This window comes from Penicilliopsis zonata, assembly GCF_001890105.1.
Source record: "Penicilliopsis zonata CBS 506.65 unplaced genomic scaffold ASPZOscaffold_18, whole genome shotgun sequence".
Taxonomy (NCBI): Eukaryota; Fungi; Ascomycota; class Eurotiomycetes; order Eurotiales; family Aspergillaceae; genus Penicilliopsis; species Penicilliopsis zonata.
In genome coordinates, this window is record NW_019208926.1 from 317,570 (window position 1) to 343,560 (window position 25,991).

At 52.3% G+C, this 25,991-nt stretch overlaps 15 protein-coding genes across 15 annotated transcripts; 6 read left to right on the forward strand and 9 right to left on the reverse strand.

The window, feature by feature from the left end:
* Window positions 1-1,060: 1,060 nt before the first annotated feature.
* Window positions 1,061-2,861, forward strand: ASPZODRAFT_903953 (hypothetical protein). The gene is made up of 2 exons (XM_022730393.1): window positions 1,061-1,142; window positions 1,205-2,861. Exon 2 carries the CDS (start codon window positions 1,237-1,239, stop codon window positions 2,662-2,664), a length of 1,428 nt encoding a protein of 475 aa, XP_022578134.1. The 5' UTR covers window positions 1,061-1,142; window positions 1,205-1,236; the 3' UTR covers window positions 2,665-2,861.
* Window positions 2,862-5,217: 2,356 nt separating this feature from the next.
* Window positions 5,218-5,643, forward strand: ASPZODRAFT_19346 (hypothetical protein; the record flags this gene model as incomplete). Its single annotated transcript, XM_022727386.1, has 3 exons — window positions 5,218-5,323; window positions 5,392-5,469; window positions 5,525-5,643. The coding sequence occupies 3 exons, from the start codon at window positions 5,218-5,220 to the stop codon at window positions 5,641-5,643; spliced, it is 303 nt and encodes a 100-aa protein (XP_022578135.1).
* A 1,554-nt stretch (window positions 5,644-7,197) lies between these two features.
* On the reverse strand, window positions 7,198-8,913 carry ASPZODRAFT_902756 (hypothetical protein). The gene is made up of 3 exons (XM_022730391.1): window positions 7,916-8,913; window positions 7,744-7,855; window positions 7,198-7,672 (listed from the first exon to the last, which is right to left on the reverse strand). Exons 1-3 carry the CDS (start codon window positions 8,411-8,413, stop codon window positions 7,356-7,358), a joined length of 927 nt encoding a protein of 308 aa, XP_022578136.1. The 5' UTR covers window positions 8,414-8,913; the 3' UTR covers window positions 7,198-7,355.
* A 1,072-nt stretch (window positions 8,914-9,985) lies between these two features.
* Window positions 9,986-10,998, forward strand: ASPZODRAFT_74056 (hypothetical protein; the record flags this gene model as incomplete). Its single annotated transcript, XM_022729943.1, has 3 exons — window positions 9,986-10,109; window positions 10,177-10,848; window positions 10,907-10,998. 3 exons carry the CDS (start codon window positions 9,986-9,988, stop codon window positions 10,996-10,998), a joined length of 888 nt encoding a protein of 295 aa, XP_022578137.1.
* Window positions 10,999-11,331: 333 nt separating this feature from the next.
* Window positions 11,332-11,650, reverse strand: ASPZODRAFT_19349 (hypothetical protein; the record flags this gene model as incomplete). The annotated part of the gene is made up of 3 exons (XM_022727387.1): window positions 11,332-11,437; window positions 11,485-11,546; window positions 11,600-11,650. 3 exons carry the CDS (start codon window positions 11,648-11,650, stop codon window positions 11,332-11,334), a joined length of 219 nt encoding a protein of 72 aa, XP_022578138.1.
* Window positions 11,651-12,553: 903 nt separating this feature from the next.
* On the forward strand, window positions 12,554-13,393 carry ASPZODRAFT_136083 (hypothetical protein). Its single transcript, XM_022723976.1, has one exon. It carries the CDS (start codon window positions 12,767-12,769, stop codon window positions 13,151-13,153), a length of 387 nt encoding a protein of 128 aa, XP_022578139.1. The 5' UTR covers window positions 12,554-12,766; the 3' UTR covers window positions 13,154-13,393.
* ASPZODRAFT_907176 (hypothetical protein) lies at window positions 13,304-13,888 on the reverse strand. Its single transcript, XM_022730404.1, has one exon. The coding sequence runs from the start codon at window positions 13,794-13,796 to the stop codon at window positions 13,455-13,457; it is 342 nt and encodes a 113-aa protein (XP_022578140.1). The 5' UTR covers window positions 13,797-13,888; the 3' UTR covers window positions 13,304-13,454.
* A 572-nt stretch (window positions 13,889-14,460) lies between these two features.
* ASPZODRAFT_73910 (hypothetical protein) lies at window positions 14,461-16,270 on the forward strand (the record flags this gene model as incomplete). Its single annotated transcript, XM_022729932.1, has 5 exons — window positions 14,461-14,627; window positions 14,683-14,942; window positions 15,006-15,342; window positions 15,392-15,613; window positions 15,676-16,270. 5 exons carry the CDS (start codon window positions 14,461-14,463, stop codon window positions 16,268-16,270), a joined length of 1,581 nt encoding a protein of 526 aa, XP_022578141.1.
* A 229-nt stretch (window positions 16,271-16,499) lies between these two features.
* On the reverse strand, window positions 16,500-17,366 carry ASPZODRAFT_35032 (hypothetical protein; the record flags this gene model as incomplete). Its single annotated transcript, XM_022728264.1, has 1 exon — window positions 16,500-17,366. A coding segment is annotated over one exon (867 nt), but the record flags the coding sequence as incomplete, so codon positions are not given.
* A 408-nt stretch (window positions 17,367-17,774) lies between these two features.
* On the reverse strand, window positions 17,775-18,766 carry ASPZODRAFT_136084 (hypothetical protein). Its single transcript, XM_022723977.1, has one exon. The coding sequence runs from the start codon at window positions 18,518-18,520 to the stop codon at window positions 17,924-17,926; it is 597 nt and encodes a 198-aa protein (XP_022578143.1). The 5' UTR covers window positions 18,521-18,766; the 3' UTR covers window positions 17,775-17,923.
* A 152-nt stretch (window positions 18,767-18,918) lies between these two features.
* ASPZODRAFT_904604 (hypothetical protein) lies at window positions 18,919-19,870 on the forward strand. The gene is made up of 2 exons (XM_022730395.1): window positions 18,919-18,925; window positions 18,983-19,870. The coding sequence occupies exon 2, from the start codon at window positions 19,140-19,142 to the stop codon at window positions 19,806-19,808; it is 669 nt and encodes a 222-aa protein (XP_022578144.1). The 5' UTR covers window positions 18,919-18,925; window positions 18,983-19,139; the 3' UTR covers window positions 19,809-19,870.
* Window positions 19,857-21,342, reverse strand: ASPZODRAFT_904437 (hypothetical protein). Its single transcript, XM_022730394.1, has one exon. It carries the CDS (start codon window positions 21,126-21,128, stop codon window positions 19,932-19,934), a length of 1,197 nt encoding a protein of 398 aa, XP_022578145.1. The 5' UTR covers window positions 21,129-21,342; the 3' UTR covers window positions 19,857-19,931.
* Window positions 21,343-21,556: 214 nt separating this feature from the next.
* ASPZODRAFT_154473 (hypothetical protein) lies at window positions 21,557-22,397 on the reverse strand (the record flags this gene model as incomplete). Its single annotated transcript, XM_022726094.1, has 3 exons — window positions 21,557-21,897; window positions 21,919-22,149; window positions 22,214-22,397. 3 exons carry the CDS (start codon window positions 22,395-22,397, stop codon window positions 21,557-21,559), a joined length of 756 nt encoding a protein of 251 aa, XP_022578146.1.
* A 239-nt stretch (window positions 22,398-22,636) lies between these two features.
* On the reverse strand, window positions 22,637-24,606 carry ASPZODRAFT_136087 (hypothetical protein). The gene is made up of 3 exons (XM_022723978.1): window positions 24,252-24,606; window positions 23,124-24,195; window positions 22,637-23,035 (listed from the first exon to the last, which is right to left on the reverse strand). The coding sequence occupies exons 1-3, from the start codon at window positions 24,388-24,390 to the stop codon at window positions 22,660-22,662; spliced, it is 1,587 nt and encodes a 528-aa protein (XP_022578147.1). The 5' UTR covers window positions 24,391-24,606; the 3' UTR covers window positions 22,637-22,659.
* A 328-nt stretch (window positions 24,607-24,934) lies between these two features.
* On the reverse strand, window positions 24,935-25,353 carry ASPZODRAFT_19358 (hypothetical protein; the record flags this gene model as incomplete). Its single annotated transcript, XM_022727390.1, has 2 exons — window positions 24,935-25,070; window positions 25,136-25,353. 2 exons carry the CDS (start codon window positions 25,351-25,353, stop codon window positions 24,935-24,937), a joined length of 354 nt encoding a protein of 117 aa, XP_022578148.1.
* Between the last annotated feature and the right edge of the window lie 638 nt (window positions 25,354-25,991).

Below are 25,991 nucleotides of genomic sequence, written 5' to 3' on the forward strand. Positions count from 1 at the left end.
GCTGAGAGAATGTCGAAAAACCAGAGAACGGAGCCGTTGGGAGAAGTGTAGGTGGGATGTTCAACTACCCCGTACCTTACTTAAGCTTAGGTACCTAAACACACCTAGGAAAAGTAAGGTTCTCTATTTTTCTTGATAAGGATAACCCTTTTGCAGATACTTCGTGGGCGCATCGAATCAGCATCCAGCGGGTCCCCAATGAAGAGCGGAACTTGCTTCCTTGGTTAATGATTGGTGATGAAGCAGGATTCAAGTCGAACATGTCATCCAGTCAGCTGGCGGAGTGGATCTTGTGGTGATCTGATAGGCGTTCCAGTATCCCTGTCATCTGTGGTCCGCCAATAGAGCCATGCACGCTCACGATCGGCGATATCAGGTAAAAGGTTAGTAACTTAGTAAGAAAAGTCAACCACCTTGATTCTCGACCATGATACATTGACTGTGCAGGACGACGCATCGCTGATTCGATGGTGAGTTGATCCTTTTCTTTCTCGGAACTGTAGACGCGAGAGGTATCCAGTACCGGAAGCGAGGCCTGTTCAGTGGACGGCTGAAACCCGAGTATTTGGAAGCTGTGGAGGTGACTTGGCAGTCTACGTACTGGCTACCCTTGGCACCGGGATCGTTCTAGGAGATATTTTCCTCTGCTTATTCTGTATAGATATCAGATTTCATGATTCTCCGAGGCTGTACGGAGTACTCCGTATACCATCATACTGGATGTGTTATGCAAGTATTGCAGTGAAGAAATACACTGACCAATAATTATCAAACATTATATATAACTAGTAGAAGATAGTAGAAGACCATGCTTATCACCGAGTATCTCTAGTTGCCTGAAGGTCAAGATTAACTCGTTGCCTGAGGCTGAGTGTGGTTGATGAGCTGCTAATGGGGAACCACAAGTCCCAATAGATATTGGACACCTCCATTTTCCATATGACATGGGGAAGGATCTACATAAGTATAATATTCATCAACTGTTGGCCCTTGTCTCATCTCGCTGTGGAGCTTGATCCGATCTCCGATGATCCTGGATACTTCAGGATCGCTTAAGCTACCTTTTAATTGGTTTAAAGCCAGTCCCTAGTCAATTAGCTAGGTACTCCGTAGTTAGTTAGGGGTATAGATTATACTCCGTTGTTATTGTGTGCTAGGCAGCAGACTACACATGCTGTTATTTATTTCCTCTTTTTCCTTTAATTGTTCTATTTTTGAAAAAGAACACCTGCAGTAATGGACATCTCTCAGTCTCGCAGACTCCAAGCATTTGACACACTCCCCCCGGAAATCCTCTTACAGATCCTTGGATATCTCAATCGTCCCTGGAAGGAAGACGATGGGCCCGTCACTGGCCGGATGGACGTCAAGAGCCTGCGTCTGGTCTCTCGCTCGTTCGCCGCAGTGAGCGCCTCGATCTTGTTCCAAGACCTCTACATCTCGCGCTGTTTCGAACGGCTGGAGATCGTGCAACGTGTCGCCCGGGATCCCGACTGCGCCCACGGGGTCAAACGCCTCGTCTGCCATGGAGGGCGATATGGGCCTCGATGTCTGGAGTGGGCAGATTGGCGAAGCGAGGAGTTCTATAACCTCCACATATCTCGGTGCGATCAGTGTATGCCCTGTTGGCAGGTTCACACCGAAACAAATGATATCCCTCCCAGTATGAGGGACCAAGACGCCCAGAAACACCTGGGGCAGTGCGCAGAAGAGCATCTGGGGGCACACCTTAAGCTCTACCAGAAGCTGTACAAGGACTGGTTGGACATCGTCAAGAAGGCTCTCGACTACCAGTGTCTGGTGGAATCGTTGCCGGCCTTCCCATCATTGCACACCGTCATATACCGGCCGTCCATGCCCGACCGCTACCCCAAATCCCCAGAGGATCCCCCGCCCTGCCGAATCCCGGAGATTCCTCTGTCAGCTCCCCGGTTCTGGCGAGGGAAGGAGCGCTTTCAAGATGCAGTCCATCTCCTAAGGGCAGTGGGGGGCGCGGCTAACAAAGTCACAGCCCTTGATGTCGTCGTGAATGCTGACTTCCTCGACCATCTCCGAAGGCTGCCTGCAGAGGAACTTGCACAAATTGTCTCCCTCTTCAGTCGGTTGCATGAGTTGCATCTATGCATTGTCACGGAGGAACTGATTTTCAGTCGCCCCTTGCCATCAGGTGTTCTAGACAAGCTGCTCGGTGCAGCTAAGCAGCTTCAAGTTCTCGATCTCTCTTTCTCCGCCGAAACCAAACAGGACTTGGTGACTGTCGCCCCACGGGGTTACTTCAGTGATATGCCGCTGAGCGGATGTCTCGGTCCAGCGGCGTCCATGACGACACCCGATCCGTTTCCTCATCTGAAGTCGCTCTTGCTCGCGGGCCTCTCCATCACTGGTGAAGAGCTCATCGCGTTTCTATTGGCGCATCGGAAGTTGCAAGTCCTGCATTTTGATTCTCTTATCCTCAATGGCGGCCAGTGGGCCATGGTAGGAGCCGCAGCTGCTCTCCACCTTCCCTGGACCGAGTTGAAGTGCAATCGCTTGATACAAACTGATTCCGTACATCAGATCAGTGTCCCAGAAGAATGGCGCAAGTCACCCGAATGGCATGAGGGCTTCGATTACGGGATCTTTTTCAAATTGGACGAGTCTGGCTCAATGTCAAGGAGCCGCTAGTACCGCAAGCCTGTTGACTTAGCATAGGAATCACTATATTCTCTCTTATAACTTCCCAAGTAGTTTGAGTGGACGCCTCGTCCTGCCCAAAAAGAAATCAGAGCAGCACGCGATCACTGGCCACCTTGGTCACTCTCCTGTCGTTGACCACGACGACAGAAATTGCTGGAGAGATCGTCGTTGAATGTCTGCTTCCATAAACGGAACAAGTCGTCTGTTGCCCAAATCAAGAAAGGCTTGTCTCACCTCCGAGCGAGTTCCGTTTGCCACCCTCATATCTTGCCTTCCGTTGTTTTGAATTGCACGCGACCACTTGCGGAGTCTGAAAGGTGAAGCGTGGTGAAGAGTAAGCTTAATGCCTTCGGTGTAGCAGTACCGGGCACCGGTGCTCCAGATGTGTGTCCCTCAGAGCCGTTTGTCTGGCACACTGTCATGCCACTATCAGCTCTCTGTACGAAGATATCAAGCTGACCGGCAAGGAGGAGACAAAAGTGGTGTCAGCCTAAGACTGGAACGCCGCCTTGATGTGTTATTCACCGTCCATGTCGGCCCTCTACCACTGATTCTAACAGTGGTTGATCACGGTAAGGCGACCGAATGTTATTGCAAGGCGAGCGCTTGTACGCTTCTCAGAGGGCCTGATGTTGAATGCATTGATCTGCATGATTTTATTTTTTCAGAGCTTTTGCTAGGCACTCGGAGGTATTAGTTAACCTTATACGCCACGTAATGGTAGGAGACTTATCGGGAAGAAGTTATTGTACCGACAGAGTCAACGCTTTCGAACCAAGAACATATGAAACAGGAAGACGAGGGAGACACTAATGGCCACGTCCTCACGCGTCAGCTCCCAAGTATATCGCGTCAACATTGCCGAAAATGATACCCATCGCCGACTCTCCTAAAGGCGGGCTGGGGGCCGCTCTGGCTAAAAGTTTATATCAACGCGGTCATCACCACCGGCCGTAACCCGAAGCAAAGAAATTGGATCATATCATTTCGAATCGGTGGGTATCGACACGGCCTATGGTCCGCAAAGTCGATACAGGGCGTGCGCGGCGACAGTATTGGTGCGCAGGAACTCCGCACGGGACATGCTGGTCAAAAACGCCAGTGTCTGTCAACATTATGGTAGATGAGTGCGCGTCGTCGTCTTCGATTTACGTGTCTGGGGGACATGAGTTGTCATGCAGCAGGGATCTTGCCTTTCTGCTTCAAGAGAACAAACGGGATGCGGCAAACATCGCGAACAACACCTCCCCTGACTTCCTCGTTGATTCCCAGGGCTTTGTCTTTCGGTGCCTATAAAATGCCTTATTGCTGGCGGCACTCAGGAAGACCGATATCCTAGAGCTCGAGCAAGCATCGCTCAACAGCCCACAGTATTGAACCTCAGGTAGGGTAAACGTGTATTCGAAAAGAACGAGATTGGGCAGCGGAGCCGCGTCTATCTACCAGCCAGACGCCAATGTGATATTCAAGGACCGTGAGAGGGTCGCTCTTCAAACAAATGAGTGCCGATCGCATCGTTTGGGTGCCGCAGGTCGAGGCACGAACGCGTGGACCGTCCGGTTTGCACATTGATTTCTACCTCGCTCCTATCTCAAAGAAATCCCAAACATTGATCAAGAGCGACTGAAGCGACAGAACAGTAGGCATGATCCATTCACCGTGTTTATGATTGAGTGAGCTGTGGTTTGAGCACTGGTTATAATTAGCAGTACAGGGAGGGATACTTAGTACTTGGCTCTCCTTCGTACTGTACTCTGGACTCTGGAGTCAGTCTCAGCTCTGTCGTGCGTAAACGGCCCCTCAGCCCAGCGGACCGGGGCGGCTTGACCAGCCGGGGGGGAGATTGACTAATGTTTCGTACCTGGTCAATCGAAGTCAGCATCGGTTGTTCATGTCTCCGTCGGACCAAAATCCTCCATCTTGAACCGCGTGGCTATGTAGCAACTACTCCATAGACTCCATACTTACTAAGGCGTGTGTCCACTTTCCCGCTGTGGCTTTGCTGTGTAATCGCAGCTAACGTATGCGCTCGGGACACTGCGGGTCTGGTTATCACAGAGAGCGCCTGACGTATCATGATATTTTTAGTTGATAACCAATGCCGGGTATTCCACCCTCCGGAGTCCGTACTTGATACAGACTGCTTATGCTCAATTTAGTACCGCTTGTCACGTCGACTCCATGGAAGGCGAGATGATCCACGGAAGGTTGGCTTGCGTCAGCCCCGTCAGGTACCGTGTTGATGACGACGCCACCGATATCAGATTGGACGCAGGGGCGGGTGTCTCCTCCACGCGGCTTGCGTGGTCCGAAAGCTTGGAGGTGTGGCGATCACCGAAACGCGCATCTGACGAAAGAGACAGGGTAGACGAGGTGATTCAGAAATTTGTATGCCTGGAGGGGGTCGGGAGGACATATAAACAGCACAGTCCTGAAACATTCCATGGTTCGAAACACACAAACCATCGATAGTTGTCTCCTGGAACATTTTGTTTCCCTGGCTCATCCATAAAACTTCATACTATACTTCATCTCGCAAAAATGGCCTTTGATTCCGGTTCATCCACCCATTCCCGCGGGGACAGCGTCAAATCGACCCTGCAGAGCAAGGCGGACCCCAATGTCGCACTCAGGGAAGCACAGCCTAGTATGTCCTATATTCTCTTTCTGTCTTCTTGGTCTTCAGGCCTGCAGATTCTGACTGACGATCTCAAGTGGATCATTTCATGGTCAGCACAACCACATTTTCCTTACGGTCGATGCAGTTCAGGGACCGAAATGGAAATATCATCAGTGAGTTTAGCCGCGTCCGAACGATTGTTTTTGAATCTACTACTGACAGAACCAGCCGATCCAGATCACTCAAACCCGACCCGGGCACGCCTGGAGAGGCCATTGGAGACCATCATGTCTTTCCAGAGAGACATTGAGTCCCACCATCGACAGGATGTGATGGCGACCCGATAAGGGAAAAAGAAGGGAATGGCGAATGTGCATTTTAGGGTTTATTTGTTTTTTTGAGTCCATACTTCGAGCGAGCGATGTTTGATGCCAAGTGATTTTTATGCCAATCGATTTGCCTTTTCTCCAAACAGGTGTTTTGTTTTGATATCAAAACTGTCTGTAGGATGGATCATCACTGATCAGTGTAAATCTCTCCTGTTTTGATGGCTTGATGGTATATCTTTTGTCTCATCTGTGTGGAGAAAGTGCACCGACCGCTTTGCACATCCTAAAATCTAGAACAAGTCAAGAGGCTTCAACATGGGTCTGATCTTCAGGGTGGCCCATCTTGAATGCACTGATGTTCTGTCATTAGTCGAACAACAGGACAATCCTTGTCTTACCTGAGCTGTTGCGGGGAGAGATCCCAACCACTGCAGGGTTTATCCATATTGGCGTAAGGCACTCCAGTGTCAAACGAAAAGCCCAAAAAACGGGTAGAGCGAATGAGGCAAACCCGGTCTTGGAGTAGCACAGCCAATATTGCCCTCAGCATGTCGTATGTAGTACAATGCTCCATACCGTTCCTATGGGAGGTCTGCTGAAATGGGAACCTGGACAAGGGGACAGCGATGAATGAACGGCTCAAAAAGACAAAGATATCTAGACAGATGATCTTGTGGGTTCCTGTGCCCTCGTACTCCATCGTATTTCGTCATCGGCCCCTCGATTGGGTCCTTCTTTGCTCTTCTTGTTCTCTGACTCAAAGTCTGTTTGTGTGACGCCTTGATACGACTCTCGATTCAATCCTTGCCCTTCCAAGCAGGGTCGGCTGTGAGAAAGAACAAAAAGAGGCAACCAGACAGCGATCGCCGTGGAGTTGTTGCATATTCTCGTAGGAAGCTGCTGCAGTTGTATTCATGAAGGAAGGTTGGGTCAGTAGTTGGAGGTCTCAGGCAGCAACAGCGCCACGTGATAGACAGAAAGGCAGTCTGTCTGGAAGAGAACGAACAATCAACTGGGATGCCTTTTGAATTCTTTCAATTTTATAATGGCCTTGATCGTACATATCGCCTGGCATTCGTATAATCAAATCTTTGCAGGTTATACTCAGTGATTGTTCTGTATGTTTACAAGTTTTCTCTTCAAGTAATATGTAGATACCCGTGTGCCAAGGTGTGGTGATAGTGAAGACAAGAATACCATAATATTCAGGCTATCTAGTCAATAATTCTAAACCGAAAGCTATAGAATCTATGTACTGATGAGACGACAGACTTGCCGCCATGAGAAACGCGCGAATGAATTCAAGGATCCAATGCGGGAAAACTCGCTGGGTAGATCGAATCGTCAAATCTGTCAATGCTGGAAAAGCCCCAGTAAGGGGAGGCCCAGATTGCAGATGTTTGGACGGTCATGATCACCAATTTCAAGGGATTCGCCTATCAGCCATGACGAATCCCCCTTTATTTCACAAGGAAGAAAAGTTGGTAAGCTTGGTCGCATACCAGGCCTGTGGAGATAGTACCAGAGCCTGGCAGAGCGGGCAGGCCTGCTCGGAGCAGACACCGAAGCTGTGTACGAATCGAAAATGACAGACTTGTCGCCTGTCGGGTCCGAGTGAGAAGTGGAACCGTAATTCGACGGTTGGTGGGTGGAGGTGGACAGTCCGGGAACGGAACTGTGAGAGAGAGGGAGAGGAAGAAAGAGAGTGGTCGTGAAAGGCAGTGTTTCAATTACAACTGCACTGTGTTGTTCAAGATCATGACCTCCTCGCCCGGCTTGAATGCCGGAAGGCCAATGAAGGGGCAGCCATCACATCTGAAAGCATCGCCCAGGGAGCAGTTGTTGCACGAGCTCGTCTTGCCGGCCACGGTGAAGTCCAATTCTTCATCGTTTAGATCGGTCATGTTTAGTTTGAACACGTTCAAGTCTTCGTCGGCTTTGGCTCGGCGCTCTTGGTCCTCGGCTTCGAGTCGAGCGGCGAGTCCGCAGGTGCAGTCCTTGCATGCACGTCGTCTCTTCTTGGCGACCTCTGGGCGGCAGTTTGCGGCTATGGAGTTGTGAGTAAAATGGTTTATAGCATATGTGCAGTACATATGCGCTAGACAAAGGCGAACTGACCTTCTTGCACGGGTGGTCTCTTGAGATCTTCCTCGGATAGCAAGTCATCCTCATCGATCAACTCATCACCGTCCTTGTACTCGCCCAGATCATTGCTAGGCAAAATCGGTCGCTTGTTCAGAGTGACAGCGCCCCCATTTTGAGCAGCAGCAGTAGCAGTAGCAGTAGCAGCAGCAGCCGGCTTCTTCTTCCTTCCACCCAGTCGCAGCGGGACAACAGTCGCCTCGTATACCATCTTCTCGAAGACGCCATCCTTCTCCACCAGCCCCGCCAAGATTGCTTCGCGTGCGTCATTTTGTCCCAGCCGGCCGTCCTGCAGCTGAAGCTTCGCACCGGACTTCATGGCAGGGACCAGGGCGTTGAAGACATCCCGGCTGAGCAGTTGGAGCGCCTCGGCCCGATAGGCCCCGTCGGCATCCGTCAGAACCAGCACGACATCGTACGCAGCCTGAGGCAGCGAAACCAGGCCGGCAGACAGGCGGTCCAACATCTGCAGATCGGTGGTCGAGCGGTCAAAGCTGGTAAAAACGCGGCGGAGTTTCTCTTCGTGGGCGGCGATGGAGGGGGGTGCGAGGAGGAGGTTGCGTGACTGGTCGGCGGGGGCCTTCTTGGAGGCGAACACCGGGTCAAAATCGACCGTGGTGTCGATCATGACAGGGAAGGACGGCATGCTGGCTGTTTGACTGTCGTGAGACACAGGAAAGAGCGATTCGTCGTCGACTCGTCGGACGTGGAGGGGCAGATAGATTGCTGAAGCAGGGTCGTATTTCAAATCGCCGGTGGGGGGGCAAAAGAAAGATTGTCACCGCTCTGATTACTAATGGCTGGCTGTCCGAGGTCGGCGCCAACAGCATAGTGGAGCGGCGCTGGTGCCTGAGAAACAAGGCGGCGACACCCCGCCAATCGCCCGTTCTCGCAGGGTCAGCACGGCGATCGCTCCTCCCCAGGTCCTTTTCCCTGCCCTCCGGTTGGGCATCGAAGGGCTTGGATGAGCCATCATCTTCGGCAGTTTTGTTGAGCCTTGCAGCACTGAGCGACAGGCACCACACCCGCCCCTAGGGGCCTAGCTGAGTTTTAATCCACATCGTGTGAGCGCCGAGCAATCGTATGATGCTTGTTGGTTTACTGACGATTTGCATATACGCAGTACCGAGCCCCTGAATATTCTCCAACCTTTTCCCAAGGCTAAGAGTGCGACAGTATGAACCATATCAAGCTGTTATGATTATCTACTACTACATCATCTGTGATCAGTTCCATCCTACAGTCAGAATCGTTTCCTCCCTATTCACTGTATTAATGGTCTCTTCTCGCCTGCTTCTGATTCCCGGCCGAGAATAATCTGCTACTCTGTATATCGCCAGGTACGGAGTATAGGATCGCCGATCATCTAATTTTCTAGGGTCCACCGATGGCGAGTTGTATGATTCTAGAATTGAATGTGTTCACTGTTGACTGAACCAACGTCTAATTGATGTTTCAATGGGTCTGAACCCTTTCAATCGGCCTTGACAGGCGCAGCACAAAGATTACACATGAGAAGGACTGGGAAAGGGGTCACTATAGATCAGTAAAGGTCTTCTTTTCATTGTAGTACTCTGTCTGTACCTAGGTAGTGCAGACACTTACCAAGTACTCATACACCGCTTCTCAATCTCACTGATCTAGCGCGAAAAATCCCACATCAACAAATAACCTTCCATTTCCAAGAGTTCCCAAGAATCCTTAAAATAAACCAGGCTACAGCATGCCACAACTCAATGCCAGACAAATCGTGGCGTCGGGGACGGCACTCCCGGGCTGTGGTGTGATCTCCCAAAGCGGGAAAGACCGCGCCTTCATCTCCCACGAACGGGGACAAATCGCACGACTAAACAGACCATCCAATATCCATCTCACTACCGACCCAACAATGGCCCCAGGATCCAAATCGCCCCCCCCCCCTGCCCTGCCTCGCCACAGCTGTCCCCGCACGGTTGAGATGGCAGACCAAGACTCGGTTGTGGACATTCCGGATGGGTTGACCAACCGGTACGCAGAATCCCGGCAACAGCCTATACACGGGGGGCTGCTTATTTGAAGAATATATTTGACGGCTAGGGCAGTCGGTGGGAGAAGGGGATTCTTTTTTCTGAAACAACCAGAACCGCTGGGGTCGCGACAGCAGACGGGAAAGGACTCACCTCTACACTCTTCATCCATCACCATGGACGCCAACGCCACGCTGGCCGCCCCTTTCGGCATGGAGAACCCGACCTACTCGGGGCTGACGGCGTTTGCGACGCAGCATTTCCCTGAGCTGTCGAATCTCGAGCGGCTTTGGTGGGCTCACTACGCATACTGGAACAGCGACATCATCGCTACAGGTTTGTCCTCTCTTACTGCTCTACTGCTACTGCCACTGCTATTGTTGGTGCAAGTCTAACGAGATAGGCCTGATTACCTTCCTTTCACACGAGATCGTCTACTTCACGCGCTGCTTCCCATGGATCATTGCCGACTCGCTGCCGAGCATCTTCCGCAAATACAAGATCCAGGACCAGAAGATGCCCACGGCGGCCGACCAGTGGGCCTGCACGAAATACATCCTGCTCATCCACTTTGTGGTCGAGCTGCCGCTCATTGTCTTCTTCCACCCGATGATGGAGTTCTGCGGCGTCCACTTCGACATTCCCTTCCCCACGATCCGCGCCATGATCCCCCAGATCATCATCTTCTTCCTCGTCGAAGACACCTACCACTACTGGATTCATCGCCTCATGCACTGGGGCCCGCTCTACCGCTCCATTCACCGCATCCACCACCAGTACGCCACCCCGTTCGGCTTGGCCGCCGAATACGCCAGTCCCTGGGAGACCCTCGTTCTGGGCTTCGGCACTATCGGACCCCCGCTCGTCCTCGGCTACTTCACTGACAATGTCCACCTTCTCACTGTCATCATTTGGGTCACCCTGCGCCAGTTCCAGGCCATCGACTCCCACTCGGGTTACGATTTCCCCTGGAGCATGCGCCACTGGATGCCCTTCTGGGGCGGCGCCGACTGGCATGACGATCACCACCGCTACTTCTGGGGTAACTACTCCAGTTCCTTCCGCTGGTGGGATAGTAAGTTTTGGAGTATTCTTCGTAGATGCAGAGTGTCCAGTGCTAATACCGTCTCTAGTTATGATGGGAACCGTCTCCGGCCCGGACGCCAGGAAGAAGAGACGCGCCGCCAGGGAGGCCAAGCTGGCGGCACAAACCAAAACGGAGTGATCTTTCTCTTCTATCTTCTATCTTTCCTTGGATCGCACTTGAACATGCTAGTTCTTTTAATTCGCTTCTAGTTGGTCTAGTGGCATAATGATATAATGTTAATATATTCCTCGTATTTAGCCTAGAATGCATCAAATAATTACATCTAATTGATTTTACTTTTAAGATTGAAACTGCTGAATTCTTGCAAATATTTTATTGCTAGACTAGCTAGTAGACATTTTCGTCCAGCAAGCATTGATACGCGCCTCTCCCGTCTACCACGTAGACCAGAAGAGGAAAATATCAACAGCCCGAGCAGAGAGTGTCCACGAAGATAAAGTATGAATCTCCTCACTTCTTGCCCCCGTTTCCACTGGGAGGGGTGTAGGTGGAACCGCCGCTGCCATTGTTGTAGTAGGTACTTCCATTAGGGTTGGAATAGTAATAAGACCCGTTGCTAATCGATCAGCAGAGCGTCCCTTGGTGATACAGAGGAATCCTTACGTGTTGGAGTAGTGATAGCTGTTGGATCCGTTGCCGTAGTCGCGACTGCAGTAGTGGTTGCCCTGGATACTTCGTCAGATGGTTTTCAAGAGAGAGTACTAGCAAGTAACTATACCTGGCTGTTAGTGCCAGAGCTCTTGTAGCTGTATCCCTTATCGCTAGGCATGATAAAGCAGTGTGTATAGTAGTATTGAAGTTGAGATTTATGGCTTGAAAGTTGTGGGTTAAGAGTTGTAGAAAGGAAAATGGAAGTGTCAGAGCAAAGGCGGCTTGAGTATTTATAGGCGGATGACAGCAGGGTGGATCCAATAAACAGTCACTATCAAAGAAGGATTCAGGAATACTATTGATAGGTTCCAAGTTCTCACTAGTTACTACTCTTCCCTGTCATCTTGACAGTGAATGGATGAAAATATTTGTAGATATTTGAATTTGAAGATTGGGATTTCACTACTAGACTTCAGATATGCCATGAATGAGGAAGATCTTCGACGATTATTATATAAAAGACATGATCTGTAGAACTAAACTACAATGCCCTTTCAATCCAAGGGTCCAGATCTGAGGTGTTTGTTGCTGTTTAATCTCAGATTAGCTGTATATTGTCTGTTCCAAACAGCTTAATACTGCTTTAACCTCGATATCCAGAGCAATCAATATTCTATTCTACATGGACATGGTAAATAGAAGCATATCTATAGCCAGAATACTCCTCTAACAGACAAATGGAGGGTAAAGTCTCTGTTCCAATCTTTCCAGCTGTGTTTTCCTACAGACAGACGTTGTCCTCTTTCAGTTGTCTTCTCTGTCGACGCTTAAATCGTCAAGCAAACGATTGTTCATTCGAGGCTAGACATCTGATTGATGAGCTCAGAATGATGACTTCAAAGAATATTATTTCGAACTAGGCAGCATCAAGCAGCTGATATCCAGTCTCTCAAGTCGTTGATTCACCTTGACGTTGCTAGGCAGCCGTCCAGTTCTCCAGATCCCTTTCGTTCTCTAGAAGACAGACAAAGATATTTCCATTGGCCTGAAATTTGCCTGGTGATTGCTCTACTCCAGCAGCCCTACAACAATACCACAACATGCCTACCCCCTCGCTTGTCTTGAAAGGTGAGAAGATCGAGTAAGTCAACAGCTGCCTGCCACATGAAACCATACTTATTGATTTAGCTTCTGCAGCCAGGCTGTCTGCGTCCGCGTCGGAAAGAAGGCACCGGTTTGCTTTACCGTCAACGAGTCTCTCCTCTGCAAGTCCTCCGGATTCCTCCAAACGAAGATGAAAGGGAAACACGAGAAGAGGTGCAGGAAGGGACACATGCACACCGTCAAGCTTTCCGACTGCAATCCCACGGCGGTAGGAATATACCTGCACTGGCTGTGTAGCGGGAAATTCGCGATCGAGGTCGAGAATGCCCCCGACTCGGTTGCGTATTACCACCACCTGTCAGAGGCTTGCCTTCTGGGCGACCGGCTGCTGGACACCCGCTACGTAAATGCCGCCATTGACGCGATCGTCGACCTGAGCGACCAGATTTCTAGCTGGGACTGGCCGGTTCCTGGGGACTCCACCGTCGAGTTCGTGTCCAAGCAGACGCCCGTCTCATCGCCCTTCCGACGACTCATGGTGGATATGTTCGCGTGCTACGGTTCGGCCGATCTGTAGGATACCCCCATGGGGAGAAGCGATCGGTGGCCGAGGGAGTTCTGCTTCGATCTCCTCTCGAGTGCTCTATGAGCATGATGTGCAAGTGAAGCTCAGACCTGCTGAACACTATCGCCACGATCCGGTTTCGGGCGACATCGAGATGGAAATAGAGCAGTGATGGACCAACAACTGCTTGTCTGTTTATCTTTGCTCATGTACTATTATGTCGAGGAGTATTGACGACGCAATCAATTGATAGTTACGTAGCGGGAACTCATGATAACATCTAGTAGCATCCTCTAACTAGTTAACTAGTTTCTTAATAAGCTTGATAAGTGTCTACGGAGTAACTCAAGTTTCTGGGCATTGCGTGTGCCCCCCCACTGCAGCGGCGGCTGCGCAGGGTTTTTTTTTCAACTTTTATCGCGTTGTTGAGGTTTTGCCCCTCCAACTCTCCACTTTTTTCCCTCTCTCGCCCTCCTGAGCGGCCATCTTTGCCCACTTGGAGAACAATCAATTCAGAGCTAATCTCTTTCGTTCGTGACTTTATCTCGAGTGGAGAATTGAGCTTATTTGCTCTTATCTTCGTTTTTGTCCGCAGGTCCGTCAAGACTCGAGAGAACAGAGAGAACAGAGAGACACAGACCGGCAACCACTTCATGTAGTATCTAGGTAGGTACCGGAGGAGATAAGAATATATTTACTCAATCCTGCTAAACCCTGCAGGATCAAGACGCCATAAAGCTCCCCGATGATGACATGCCCTAGCATAAAAGGGCAGCATTCCCGCTCGCCCCCGTGGGCCCATACTGTCGACTAAACTAACCTTTCGGACTTGAGCCCGGATCAAAGCGTGGGGAGAAAGGGAAAGAGATCCGTCTGCAGCAGCCAACACGAGTGATAACGCCGACGATCGTGGCCAGTCCCGGCACGGCCAGAGTCCCCGGCATGCGTGTTTCAGACCTAACTCTACACACAATATCCACATGGAGCAGGCCGTAGCGTGGCCTGCAGCGGGGGAAACGGCGGTTTGCTCGGCCTTGACCGAGAATACTCCAAGACGGCGCAAGCTCTCAATCACGCAATAATGGAGCGGGTCCCAGGAATCGTCAGGGCAGAAAAAACTATAAAAATTTTTCCCTCCCGCGTGGCGGGGGCTGTCAAGAGGGAACCAAAGGGTGAAAGAAAGAGAAAAAAACATAAGTCGAATTGACTTTCTATCGAGGAGGATTTCGCAGCTTTTTTTTTTTTTTGTTGCTGTTGTGGTTTGCCTACACAAAACGTGTGTTACCCTAACCATGGCGGCCATCTCTCCAGCAGCGGAGATGGAGATTACAGTCGATGACAAGAAGGTGTATGAGACGCAGGGTGAGACGCCCGATGAACTGCTCAAGGAAGATTCCACTCCGAGAGTTGGAGAGCTTGCCTTCGAGGAATACACCAGTGGAGGATTGGGCAGACATATGGGCATCTCGTCGACGATTTTTCTAATGTGAGTTGACTCACAGCAGCGATTGATACTGTTGTCGCAAGTATTAATTCCGCAGCGTCGGCCGTATCATCGGAACAGGAATCTTTTCCACCCCCTCGTCCGTCACGTCAAATGCCGGCAGTGTTGGCGCGGCACTGTGCCTGTGGATGCTGGGCCTGGTGCTCGAGGCGGCAGGTCTCTGTGTCTGGCTGGAGTTTGGGTGCATGATTCCTCGCAGTGGTGGTGAAAAGAATTATCTGGAAGCGGCCTTCCGTCGCCCGAAGCTGTTGATCACGATCGTTTATGCGGTCCAGGCCATTGCCCTGGGATTCACTGGTGAGCCATCTCTGTCAAACTCATACTTTTTTCACTCCTCCGTCTAACAACTGCAAATTATAGCCTCCTCGTGCATCGTCTTCGCCTCGTACATGGTCGTCGCGGCCAACCACACGGCTACCGAATGGGAAGAGCGCGGGATCGCCATTGGCGTCATCGTCTTCATCACCCTTTTGCATACCTTTTTCCCCAACTGGGGCGTGCGCGGCATGAACGCCCTGACGATCATGAAGATCGCCCTGCTGGTCTTCATCGTTGTCACAGGATGGGTCGTGCTCGGCGGTGGTGTCTCTAGCGTGCCGGATCCCCATGCCAGCTTCCGCGACGCGTTCAAGGGCTCGGCCACGTCCAGCAACCTTTATGTGACGGCGCTGTTCTCGGTCTTGAACTCTTATTCAGGGTATGTCTTCCTCCCCTTCCTCCATCTCTCTCTTCCCTAACATAAGCAGCTGGTCCAATGCGGCATATGTCCTCAATGAGATCCGTAACCCAGTCCGCACCCTGAAGATCGCCGGTCCCCTTGGCTTGGGAATCTGTGGCTTCCTGTACCTTTTCGCCAACATCGCCTACTACGCTGTGGGTACGCCGGAGGAAATTTCCAACAGCGGTGTCACTGTCGCGTCGTTCTTCATGGAAAGGGTATTTGGCACCTCGGCCAAGCGAGCATTGAGGTGAGCCTTTTTTTTCTTCTTCCCATATTTTCCCGAAGCAAAAAGTATGCTAACATCAAAAGTGTGCTTGTCGCTCTGTCCGCCTTTGGCAACGTTATGGCCGTCACCTTCGCACAGTCGCGCGTGAACCAGGAACTCGCCAAAGAAGGCGTGATCCCCTTCTCTCGCTTCTGGGCTTCGACCTGGCCGTTCGGATCCCCTTCGGCAGGTCTGCTGCTGCATTTCATCCCTTCCTTCATTGTGATTGTGGCCATCCCCTTCGGAGAAGCGTACGACTTCATCATCGACGTGGAGGGCTACCCCAGCAGCGTGATCGACTTCCTGGTCGGATTCGGCCTGATGTACCTGCGCTGGGCCGAACCGGATATCCCCCGCCCCTTCAAGGTCTGGTGGCCCGTGGTCATCTTCTACATGGCGGGTCAGGCCTTCCAGCTCGTCGCACCCTTCATCCCCCCGCCCGACGGCTCCACCGACACCTCGCTGCCCTACTACCTGTACGCGATCGTCGGTCTGGTGGTTCTCATGTTGTCCGTCGTCTACTGGGCTATTTGGCAGAAGGTCCTGCCCGCTCTGGGCGGGTACAAGCTCGTGCCTGACCATCAGGTCCTGGCTGACGGCACGACTTTCGTGGAGTATAAGCGTGTCAAGGTGGATTAATACCGAAGTATACACGTGTATGCAGAATGCAGTTACGATGCAGCACGATGCAGTATGAAGCAGTTATGTTCAAATAGATCAAATTTATATAATATAATAGTTATCACGGTCGTATCTCATAACGCTGCCTTCATCCAGATCTTTACCTCCACTCCGGCGTTGGGGGAAACGCATCCGGCGACGCATACGCGGACGCATTCGCATTCGAGGCGCCTTCGCCGCCACGAACCCCCTCGGCAGCACGCAACGTCTCCTGCAACATGAGGACCGAGGGGGAAGACGAGCGAGCCTGGCCGGCGAGAATCTCCGCGACGGGGACTCTCCGCCCGTAGAAGCGCTCGTTCTCGTCGGTGCGCTCGATGACAATAGTTCCATCCACCTGCACCCCGGCATAGAAACCCCGACTCTTGACGTACGTCCAGATCGGCGCCCGCCGTTTATGCACCTCCGAGTCGACGACGCCGCCCGCCCCGACAGGCCCGACGGCGACGGTGAGCTCCCCGCCCAGCGTGCACCGCAGCTTACTGAAGGCTTCGAGAGCCTCGTCCGTGTTGATGACCACCACGCAGTCGTAGATGTCGATCCCCGCCAGGAACCCCAATCCGGCAGTGTGTAGCAGGATGCCTGACGGACTGCTCCATTCGCCCGTCTGCGCATTTTTTGCAAGTAACACGCCGCTACCACCGGCGCCGCTGAACCACAGCCCCGACCGCATCGCCGTGAAGATGGCGATGCCGCGCGCCCGCCGGATCGCTTCCGTCGGGATCTTCTGCACGACGTGCTGCTTGCCGCGCGGTTTGCCGTTCTTCGCCTCTTTTCCCTTCTGCTCTTCCTCTGCGGCGGCGGCGGCGATCTCTTCCGTCGGCACGTCCGTGTACACGCCGTCCTTGCAGAACCCGCGCAGGATCCGCGCAGCCTTCTCGCTCTCCTTGTCGAGCGTCATCGGCCAGAAGGCCTCGGACCCCAGTTTGTTGCTTAGATGGTTGACCGGCGTGCCCAGCTTGTCGAGAGCGCCCCAGGCCTTGTCGAAGCCTTTTTTCGAGAGCGTCTTGCTTTTTTCCCAGGCAGAGGGGGAGGCTTGTGTTGGTTGCGACATGATTTTTTGAGTATCTGAATATCTGAATATCTGAATATCTGAATATCTGAATATCTGAATATCTGAATATCTGAATATCTGAGTATGTTTGTCTTGAGTATCTCTAGATTCTGATTAATACATATAACCTATTGGTGCCTATTTTTTTATTTATATCTTTTGCTGCGCCCGCGATTGCGTCACTTCCTGGAGGGGCAGCCGGTAAAGCCGGTATAAGGCAGTAAGGCATAGATTTCGGCCTGAGGCTGCAAGTCAACTGGTCCGGACTCGCTGCTGCCTGATTTCTTCTACGCACGTCTAAACATAGACTCAAGGCTCCAGGATTAACGAGTCAGAGGCAACAGAGATAGGAGTAAGTACATGGAGATTTCATTATGCAAGATAGATTGCTGATTCAATGAGTGTTAGGCTGGTGAGACCTTGCTTGAGATTGCAGGACAATACACGGAATAGAGAGCGACTGAGAGAGCGACTGTGAGAGCAACTGAGCAACCGAGAGAGTGCTAGGAAAGAAAGCGAAGATTCGACAAAGGAAAAATGAAGACTGGTCACAAGCTCTAAGGACTTTCAAGATACTCTTTGGCTGCGTCGCCGGTGACTTCAAACTGCTTAAGATCCTCGGGCACGTCGTCGTACCGAGCATCCCCGTCCGCCAGATACTCAAGAGCCTCCGTTACGTTTGATGGGACGTGATAGTTGATGTTGAAGACGTGGCCGTCAAAGATGACCTTGTCCGGCAGGACCTGCTCGCCGGTCTGGGATTCGGTGCCCTCCAGCTGGGCAAGAGCCTCTTTCGACTCGACCGAGGGGCAGTTGGCGCGTTTCCTGCGGATGATACAGTTGAGCCAGTAGCTGCCCTTGAGGCGCTGTGTTGGGCCTGGAGGATTGATGCAGCCGTTGCCGGGGGACGCCTTCCGGATGGTCTTGCATTGTGCGTTGGCTGTCCCGCTGCAGACCGCGCCCAGCTCGCTGTTGATTAGGCCGCTGAATTTGCTCGAGGCAAAGGTACTACCCTGTCGGTAGCAGCATCTGCCTTCACCGATGTTGCTGCAGCTACGGGCGCTGCCGCCGCAATTCCGGTTCGCATAGTTGGTGATGGTGACGGCGTTGACGGCCGCGAGAGTGGCAAAGACGACGAGCAGTACTCGGTACATGGTTTTCTTCAGTGCGTGGGAGGGAAAGAGAAGCTGGGGTGTAATACACTTCAAGCCCACCGCTCGCACTAGGGTCTTATATAGCCCTTCACAGAGAGATCCAACTATTTTGGCAGAGGCCGTGTTGGTAGCACATGTTCTACAACAACGGATGCTCGCGAGGATTGATGTGCTACAACACATGAACTGTTTGTGGGTATCTACGACCGAGCATCTTACAAGAACAGACTTAAAGATAGTACCTAGGTAACTACTCGATCTGTTATTGCTTCAAGTTTGTTTCAGCGTTAAAGAAATTGAAACCTGCTGGTCTGAGAACATAATCTTGTTCTAAACCCTGGTACACTTGCTGACATGTCTGTGCAACTGTAACACTTTCTATTCCCTGATACTAATTCAACACCAGTGAGTTTTCCAAGACACCGATTATGTATTCCTAGAGGAATTCACTTACTAGTGAAGAGAAAGAGAGGGGGAGAGTCCTCTTCTCTCTCTCTCTCTCTCTCTCTCTCTTTCTCTACTTTCTCTCTCTCTGTTCCACAACTCACCCTCCCTCACCTCTGTCTCACCACCCCATGCCACTACCCTCTTTGGAGCCCTTGCCCCCATCCATCTCGGTATGTCAACGAAGGCGGCCAGCCTCGCCGGGCTCCCCGTCGAAGTCCGCCTGAAAATCATCCACTTTGCGCTGCCCGGCGAATTCCGCATCCAGCTTGACCTCACCTCCTCCTCCTTCACCCACGAGCCAACGCCTCTCCTGGCCGTGTCGCGTACCATCCGCGCCGAGACCCTCTTCTATCTGCAACGCGAGATCATGGTGACAATCTCGTCCCCGGCTCCGATCCTCCACCAGTTGGATCCTCCCTTGGCGGGCCCGCCTCGCACGCCCTTCTTCGACGGCTGTCCTCGCCAGCTGCGCTTCACAGTGCTCGCCCCACTGAGCGAGCACATTACCACCCTGACAAGCGCGCACGATCGTGAGCAGGCTACCTGTAGGCCAGAGATCGATAAGTTCCTCGTCAGATGGGGCAACGCGCTCGTGCGCCTCCCCGAGTCCACCCGACGCGTCGACCTGGACTTTTCGCACGACGGGTTCGAAGTCCGGCCCGTCGTCCTAAGTCACCTTGTGCAGCGCGTCGCTACCCGCCTGTGGATCTCCAGCAGGGGCAAGACCATCGTCACCGTCTCCGGCTGCAAAACTCCGAACGGACAGCGGTTTCTGGAGAACTGCATCATTGGCCACAAGGGGGTCCAGGTTGATTTTGACAAGGTGGGGACTGATACTTGATAGAGCCGCAATAGCATGGATGGACATTGATGCTGGATATGGACAGGTACTGATGTTGTGGATATGGATTAGTTCATGCCTAGATAGTTCTTGTTGTTGCTTTGTAACATCCATATACAGTCCTCATCTCTGACTCATCTTCTCCTCAATGTACATCAGATTCGCCAACACAACATACACATCCCGCTGCGTGCGCGCCCAGTCCCTCGCGTTCCGAAACGCAGCTATCCCCTGCCGGAACGTCTCCAGACCGTCGGTCAACCGCCACAACCCCAGCTCCGTGCAGTGGAACTCGACCGGCCGGCGCGGGTGCGACGAGCATCCCGCGTGCACTGATTCCAGCCGCAGCGTGCCCTGCGCGTACCCGGCGACGATCGTATAGGCGCTGCCGGCGCCATCTCGCTCCGGATAATCACTGCTGATCTTGCTAATCTTTGACGTCGACGTGGCTGGCGCGTTGAACGATTTCTCCTGTCGCCAGCGTTTGAGCTTTTCAATCGCGCGTGCCCCGAATGCCCCGTAGTACCGCGCCAGTCTCATCGTAGTCTCGATGTCGTCGCCGTACGCAGCCACCTGGACGAAGAAGTTGGGCACCACGACGTCCTCGTTTGCACAGCTGTTTCTCTTCTTCTTCTTCCTTTTTTTCCTCTTTCCGGTACTATTCCTCTTCTGGTACGAGGACGGGACGACGTATCTGTCCAGCTCGTCCTGGATATCCCGGTAGAGAACCCGGGCGTCAACCCCGTCGACGAGATCGGGTTGCGCGGCCTCAACTTCCGGCGCGGGCACGGTCAGCGGGCTGACGGCGTCGTCTTGCAGGGGTTCCATGTTGTCGAAGAAGCGTTCGCCGCCCCAGACCATCTTGCGGTAGTCGCCTAGCAGGAAGGGGAAGACCACCGCGGTGATCACCTCGGGTTTGGTCTCGGCACGGCGCGTGCGTTCGCAGAAGGCGGCAAAGTCCTCGCCTGTCAGACTGCGTATCGAGTCGCGCCGTTTGCCCAGGGCGGCTCGGATGTCGTCTTCATTGTGCGGTCGAGCGGCTTGTCCGTGGGAAAAGATGCCGTTTTGTACCAGGACGCCCGTGACGTCCAGCTTGTGTGGTTGCCGCGGCGTTGTTGCAGAGGAGATCTTCCCCTGCGTTGTTCGGTCGCAGGGAAGAATCTGTCCGCAGGAGGGCGTTGGTGAGACCTCTATATCACGCTGGGCCTCGCTGTTTGATTCTCGATGACAAGAGGGTGTACGAGTCTCCAACGAGGAATGGAAGGACAACATCTCGCAGTCGTCGTCGCCGTCGCCGTCGCCATCGATCCGAGGACTCATATCAGGAAACTAATGCATTAGACGGAACTCCTCGACGGCAGTAGAAGCAATCGACTTACCCCCCGTAGATCACTCAGATCCGGTCCTCCGTGTCTCGCAAAGCGTTTGAGGACTTCATCCGTATCCTGAAAGGGATTTTTGCCTGCCAGAACTGCTCCTGAGAATCCTTCTGGATTGGCCAACGATTCAAGGCGCGGCTTTTTGCGTCGTGAGCGGGCGTCTCTGCGGATAGACATGGTGTTGTTGTACTGCTTGCTCAATAGACAAAAAAAATCCATTATACCTTCACTCTATATATCAATGTCAGACCCCCCCTCGTTTCTTTGAGTCCTGTGTCAAGTCTATCCCTCCTGCAAAATGCTTTGGATCCTTTGACAGTCTTTGTTCCAACAACTAGACCCCCATACAAAGAAACCCTTTGCTGGCGTTCAACAGTCTGCTGTTTCGAACGCCCTCACCAGGAACCTCTGACCCTCCACCACGACGGCCTCGTTCCCTGGTACCTGCAATCCATCGTTGACACTTCTGCCCAGCGAGGGAAGCGTCTCGCCCTGCTCGCCGACGACATACACGGGCGTCCACTGCGTCCCTTCCCACTCCTCACGGCGCGCACTCACCTCCCCTCCCGTAACGACGGTCTTCTTCCACTCACCACCTTCTCGCCATCGCCTAACGGTCAGTTCCTGCTGAACAGCAAGGTACGAGCCCCAGATCCGAGCGAGAAATGTCTTCTTGATCGCTACAGTAACAGCTTCCGCTTCTTCATTCTCTACCGTCGTCTCGTTGTCGCCCTCCGACTCCAACACCCACGATATTCCCCCCGGGGAGCCCTCAGGCCCAGTTCGAAACGATAATGCCCTCCACACCTCCTCATACGCTCTCACCGGCGCACCAGGCAGATCTGGACGCGGCATCTCGCCCGTCTCCAAATCATCGCCGTTTGGAAGCTGCACGAACGTCCCGCAGTCTACCGCGTCAAAGGCGTTGTGGGAGTCGATCTCATGCGTGAAGAGTACTTTGCCTTATTTCATTCGTTAGCAATGTAAAAAATCTAATTATATTTCTTTATTTCTTCTTGAGTTTACTTGGCTCCTTGCTCTCCACGAGTCTTTGTCCTGCAATCCCCCAGTCGAGACGGCCGGATTCTTTGTCGACGCGGACGTCGACGTACCAGTATTTCACCGAGAGAACGAGCGTGTCCGTCGATTCAAAGGCTGGCTCGGGTGGCCATCGCAGGGAGACGCGGGTAGATTGACGGCTTTGTGTCATTCTTTCAACGTGAGTAGACAGGGTGTATGTAGTAGAGATGGTTAAGTTCCATTCTTCTTCTTGCGAGTTGTTCTGTTTAGCTTCCCCGCACTTCGCTTATCTTCTGATCTAGAATTATGTTATGATATTATTATTATCTACAATCATGATTAGAGAGCATAGGAGATTCATGAGATCGGAAAAGTATGATCCGATTAAAAGTACATGCACGGTGAAGTTTGATATGGTATTATTTACAGGTCATCCATCGCCAACAGATGATCTAGGCATGCTCTGTCTCCTCGGCCTTGCCCATGCCATCCTTCTTCTCCTCCTCGTTCAGAATCGCATCCGTCACGGTCTTCATCGTCTGCTGCGTTGTGGCAACGGCCGCACCATCCCCGTCGAAGATCACCGCCATGTGTTCAAGCGAGTAACCGCGGGTCTCAGGGTACCACATGAAGGTGACAATAGCGTAGGAGAGAAGCACCGCCACAAAGACAATGTAGTATTTCCAGCCGATGGCCGCAAGAGCGATCGGGTTGATGAAGGTGTTGAAGAAGATGCCGAGAATCGCGGCCGCCCACGTCACGGTCAGGCCGCGGGAACGGAGACGGAAGGGCCAGATCTCGCACGGGTAGGCGGTTAACATAGGCGTCCTAAATGGAAAAGCAACTCGTTAGCTATCCTTTCTTTGTTTTGAAGTGTCTTCCTTAGAAAGAAAAAAGAAAGAAAGAAAAAACTTACAGAGCAATGTCGTAACCGGCAAAGTAGATGAATAGGAAGGGGATCACGGCGGTTCCAACAGGTCCAGAACCCGTCCGGGCGAAGGATCCCGACAGACCGGTGATGATGATATAGCTGGTCAGCATGATGCCTGCGGAAGCCGAGAAGAGAATGCGACGGCCAAGCTTATCGACCAGGCTGGCACCGACGACGGCGAAGATCAGGTTCCAAATTTGCAGACATGCCGAAATAAGAAGCTGGTCCCTGGTCTGGGTGATGCCAATCGTATCCAGAACCATTGCCAGGTAGTAGGAGACGACACCGTTACCGACCCATTGGGAATAGATGCCGAGCGTGATCGAGATGAAGAGACGGTGGCGGTTTCCAGGGGTCTTGAGCATCTCTGCGTATCCGGAGCTTTCCTGTGCCTCCTTTTCGGCAGCGATGGTCGCCTGGATGTCGTTCACCTCGTAGGTGATCAGCGGAGCTTGCGCATCACCCTGGGTGTGAAGATTGGCAAGCGCCTGGCGAGCTTCTTCAATCCGTCCGACGGAGATCAGCCAACGAGGACTCGCGGGGGTCAGGAGGAGGCCGGGGATGGCGAGAAGGGGGCACAGCAGCTGCAGAAGGGATGGGAGTCTCCAGCACCAGGAGTCGTCGTACGTGCGAGTTGCGAAGGTGGCCCAGGCGGAGACGATGGCGCCAACATAGTATCCACACATGTACAAAGCACTGGCAATGCCACGGTGGGAGGGATAAGAAATTTCGTTGATCAAGACGGGCGCTCCGTTGGTGAACCAGCCCAAGGCCATACCGACCAAGAAACGAGCAACGATAAAGGCCTTGTCGTTCGGGGCGACAGTCTGGACGATCGTACCCACGGTGAGGAAGAAAATGCCCATCCAGATGGAAATCTTGGCTCCATAGCGGGTGGTGACCGAACCTGCAGCCAGGTTGGATACCATCGCACCGAGCCAGTAGATGGCGTTCACAAAACCGAGCCATGTGCTGGAAGGGTTGTCCATGAATTCCAGCCACCGGTCGAGGGCCTCCAGACCGTTGACGAGCGATCCATCATAACCAACCGTAGACGCTAGAAGCCAGTCAGAAGAAGAGGGCAAGCGAGGATGGAAAAGGGAGTGGTCATACAGAAGAGAATCAAAGAAATCACACAGAAGTTGAGCTTGAAGAGGTGAGGACTGGTCCACGAGACATTTTCAGGCAAGACGGCCGCCAGCTCATCCTGACCATTGCCATGTTCACCGTGTTCGACCTTAGAGTCAGACATGGTTTAATAATGAGAAGAATCTAAACAGTAATGAATAGAGGCAAGAAAGTGAATGACAGACAAACATCCATCTAGAGGGGCGCAGGGACCATTTTATAGAACGAAACAGGGCAGGGATAAAAAAAAAATTCGGGCCCCAGCCAGTCCACAATGCGTATGCCGTATGATGCGCCCCGCGATTCTAGCAATATTCTGATGAGCTCTAGCACCGTCCAGTTGCATACTCCGTACGCGGAGAATGAGGGTTGGGGAAAGGAGAAATCTCCAGAATTTGATGGTGTGGGGACTGAGTCAGTCTGGGCCACAGGACCAACAGGACTCCAGACTCCGTACTACGGAGGTCATGCGTTTGGATTTGTGGTAATTGTCGGGCACATTCCGCGGTTTCTGGTGGGTCGATTTCTTTCATGCAAGCTTCTGCAGAGATATCTTATCCAATTGACGACCCCCGGAACCTGGCACTGTACGCTCTTCAGGTCTCGTGTCTCTTTTCTTGCTTTCTTTGTTTGCGAAAGACAATAGGCATACGCTCAACAATGATGTATCACCGACACACAAAGACGACGGTTTCAACAAGCCAGAACCCGTCGAAAATTGATGGTAATTTTGCAGTCGTCGGGAACCCGAAGTTTAACCGAGACGAGGGTAAACTATGTCCGGGGATGCGCCACAGTCGGGACCTGCCACGTTTTCCGAGACTATTATTGATTGATCTGGGTTTTCGACGATTCATTAAACGAAGAACGGGGCAAGCCAGTCCTGGAATCGAGCATCCCAGTGACTGTGTCGGCAGATGTCGGCGAATGACGGGCCTTTGCTTTGCCTCCATGTCGGGAACCCACGGGGTTCATCGCATTGTCCGGCCCACGCAGTCGGCCCGTAGAGACGATCATTACATACAAAAGAAGAGCTGGATGTGCGGACCGCCGTTCCGGCTAGTAGTAGCCAGTATTCGGAAGTCATGGTCGATAACTTCTCTCGGAAATAGCTATTCTAATGTTTATCCGTGTATCGTGATTTTCTCAGCTCGTCGGGAGAGAACTAGCCGAAGTTTGGACGTCCTTGCGATTCGGGAATCCCTCGGCTTTGCCAAGCATCCGATGTGAGAGACCGGAAGCCTATATCGTTTTCTTTCATTCTCTTTTCGATTGAAGCATCGTTGTGCTGTATATATACTATCAATGCGGCACGAAGAGAGAGGAGGCGAGGAATTCCACGCCGATGCAGCCTGTCGAACAGCGCGAGGGGTGTATGTAGAGAACGACCCAGACTGGCGGTAGAGGTCAACCCGGGAGACTTCGTTTGCAAATGAAACAAAAAGTTTGACAACGATATCCACATGTCTTCCTGCGCGTGATATAGTTATTAGTTAATTAGCTAGTCTGTAGTCAGTGGGGATCCACGTCGTCCAGGAATGCCAGGGCCCTACTGCTGGACGGCTGCAGGTCTTTGTCCAACAAATCGGCCACAGGGACCGAAATAATCGAAAATTTCTGAACTCGATCGGTCTCGGGAGGCAAATTCACCATGTCATTCCCCTCAAGTCCGCAGTGGCCAGAGGTTCCGGGGATAATGACCTGGCAAAGGCCAGAGCTGAGGTT

Bases quoted from the DNA above. Each gene is read 5' to 3' on its own strand.
- ASPZODRAFT_903953 (XM_022730393.1), top strand. From the start codon at position 1,237: ATGGACATCTCTCAGTCTCGCAGACTCCAAGCATTTGACACACTCCCC.
- ASPZODRAFT_902756 (XM_022730391.1), bottom strand. From the start codon at position 8,413: ATGCCGTCCTTCCCTGTCATGATCGACACCACGGTCGATTTTGACCCG. The intron at 7,856-7,915 runs GCTGCTACTGCT...ACTCTGAACAAG, and splicing joins GGAAGAAGAAGCCGGCTGCT to CGACCGATTTTGCCTAGCAA. The intron at 7,673-7,743 runs GTCAGTTCGCCT...ACAACTCCATAG, and splicing joins GAGACCACCCGTGCAAGAAG to CCGCAAACTGCCGCCCAGAG.
- ASPZODRAFT_136083 (XM_022723976.1), top strand. From the start codon at position 12,767: ATGAAAGGGAAACACGAGAAGAGGTGCAGGAAGGGACACATGCACACC.
- ASPZODRAFT_907176 (XM_022730404.1), bottom strand. From the start codon at position 13,796: ATGAAGTGGTTGCCGGTCTGTGTCTCTCTGTTCTCTCTGTTCTCTCGA.
- ASPZODRAFT_136084 (XM_022723977.1), bottom strand. From the start codon at position 18,520: ATGTACCGAGTACTGCTCGTCGTCTTTGCCACTCTCGCGGCCGTCAAC.
- ASPZODRAFT_904604 (XM_022730395.1), top strand. From the start codon at position 19,140: ATGTCAACGAAGGCGGCCAGCCTCGCCGGGCTCCCCGTCGAAGTCCGC.
- ASPZODRAFT_904437 (XM_022730394.1), bottom strand. From the start codon at position 21,128: ATGAGTCCTCGGATCGATGGCGACGGCGACGGCGACGACGACTGCGAG.
- ASPZODRAFT_136087 (XM_022723978.1), bottom strand. From the start codon at position 24,390: ATGTCTGACTCTAAGGTCGAACACGGTGAACATGGCAATGGTCAGGAT. The intron at 24,196-24,251 runs GTATGACCACTC...ACTGGCTTCTAG, and splicing joins GATTTCTTTGATTCTCTTCT to CGTCTACGGTTGGTTATGAT. The intron at 23,036-23,123 runs GTAAGTTTTTTC...TTTTCCATTTAG, and splicing joins GCCGGTTACGACATTGCTCT to GACGCCTATGTTAACCGCCT.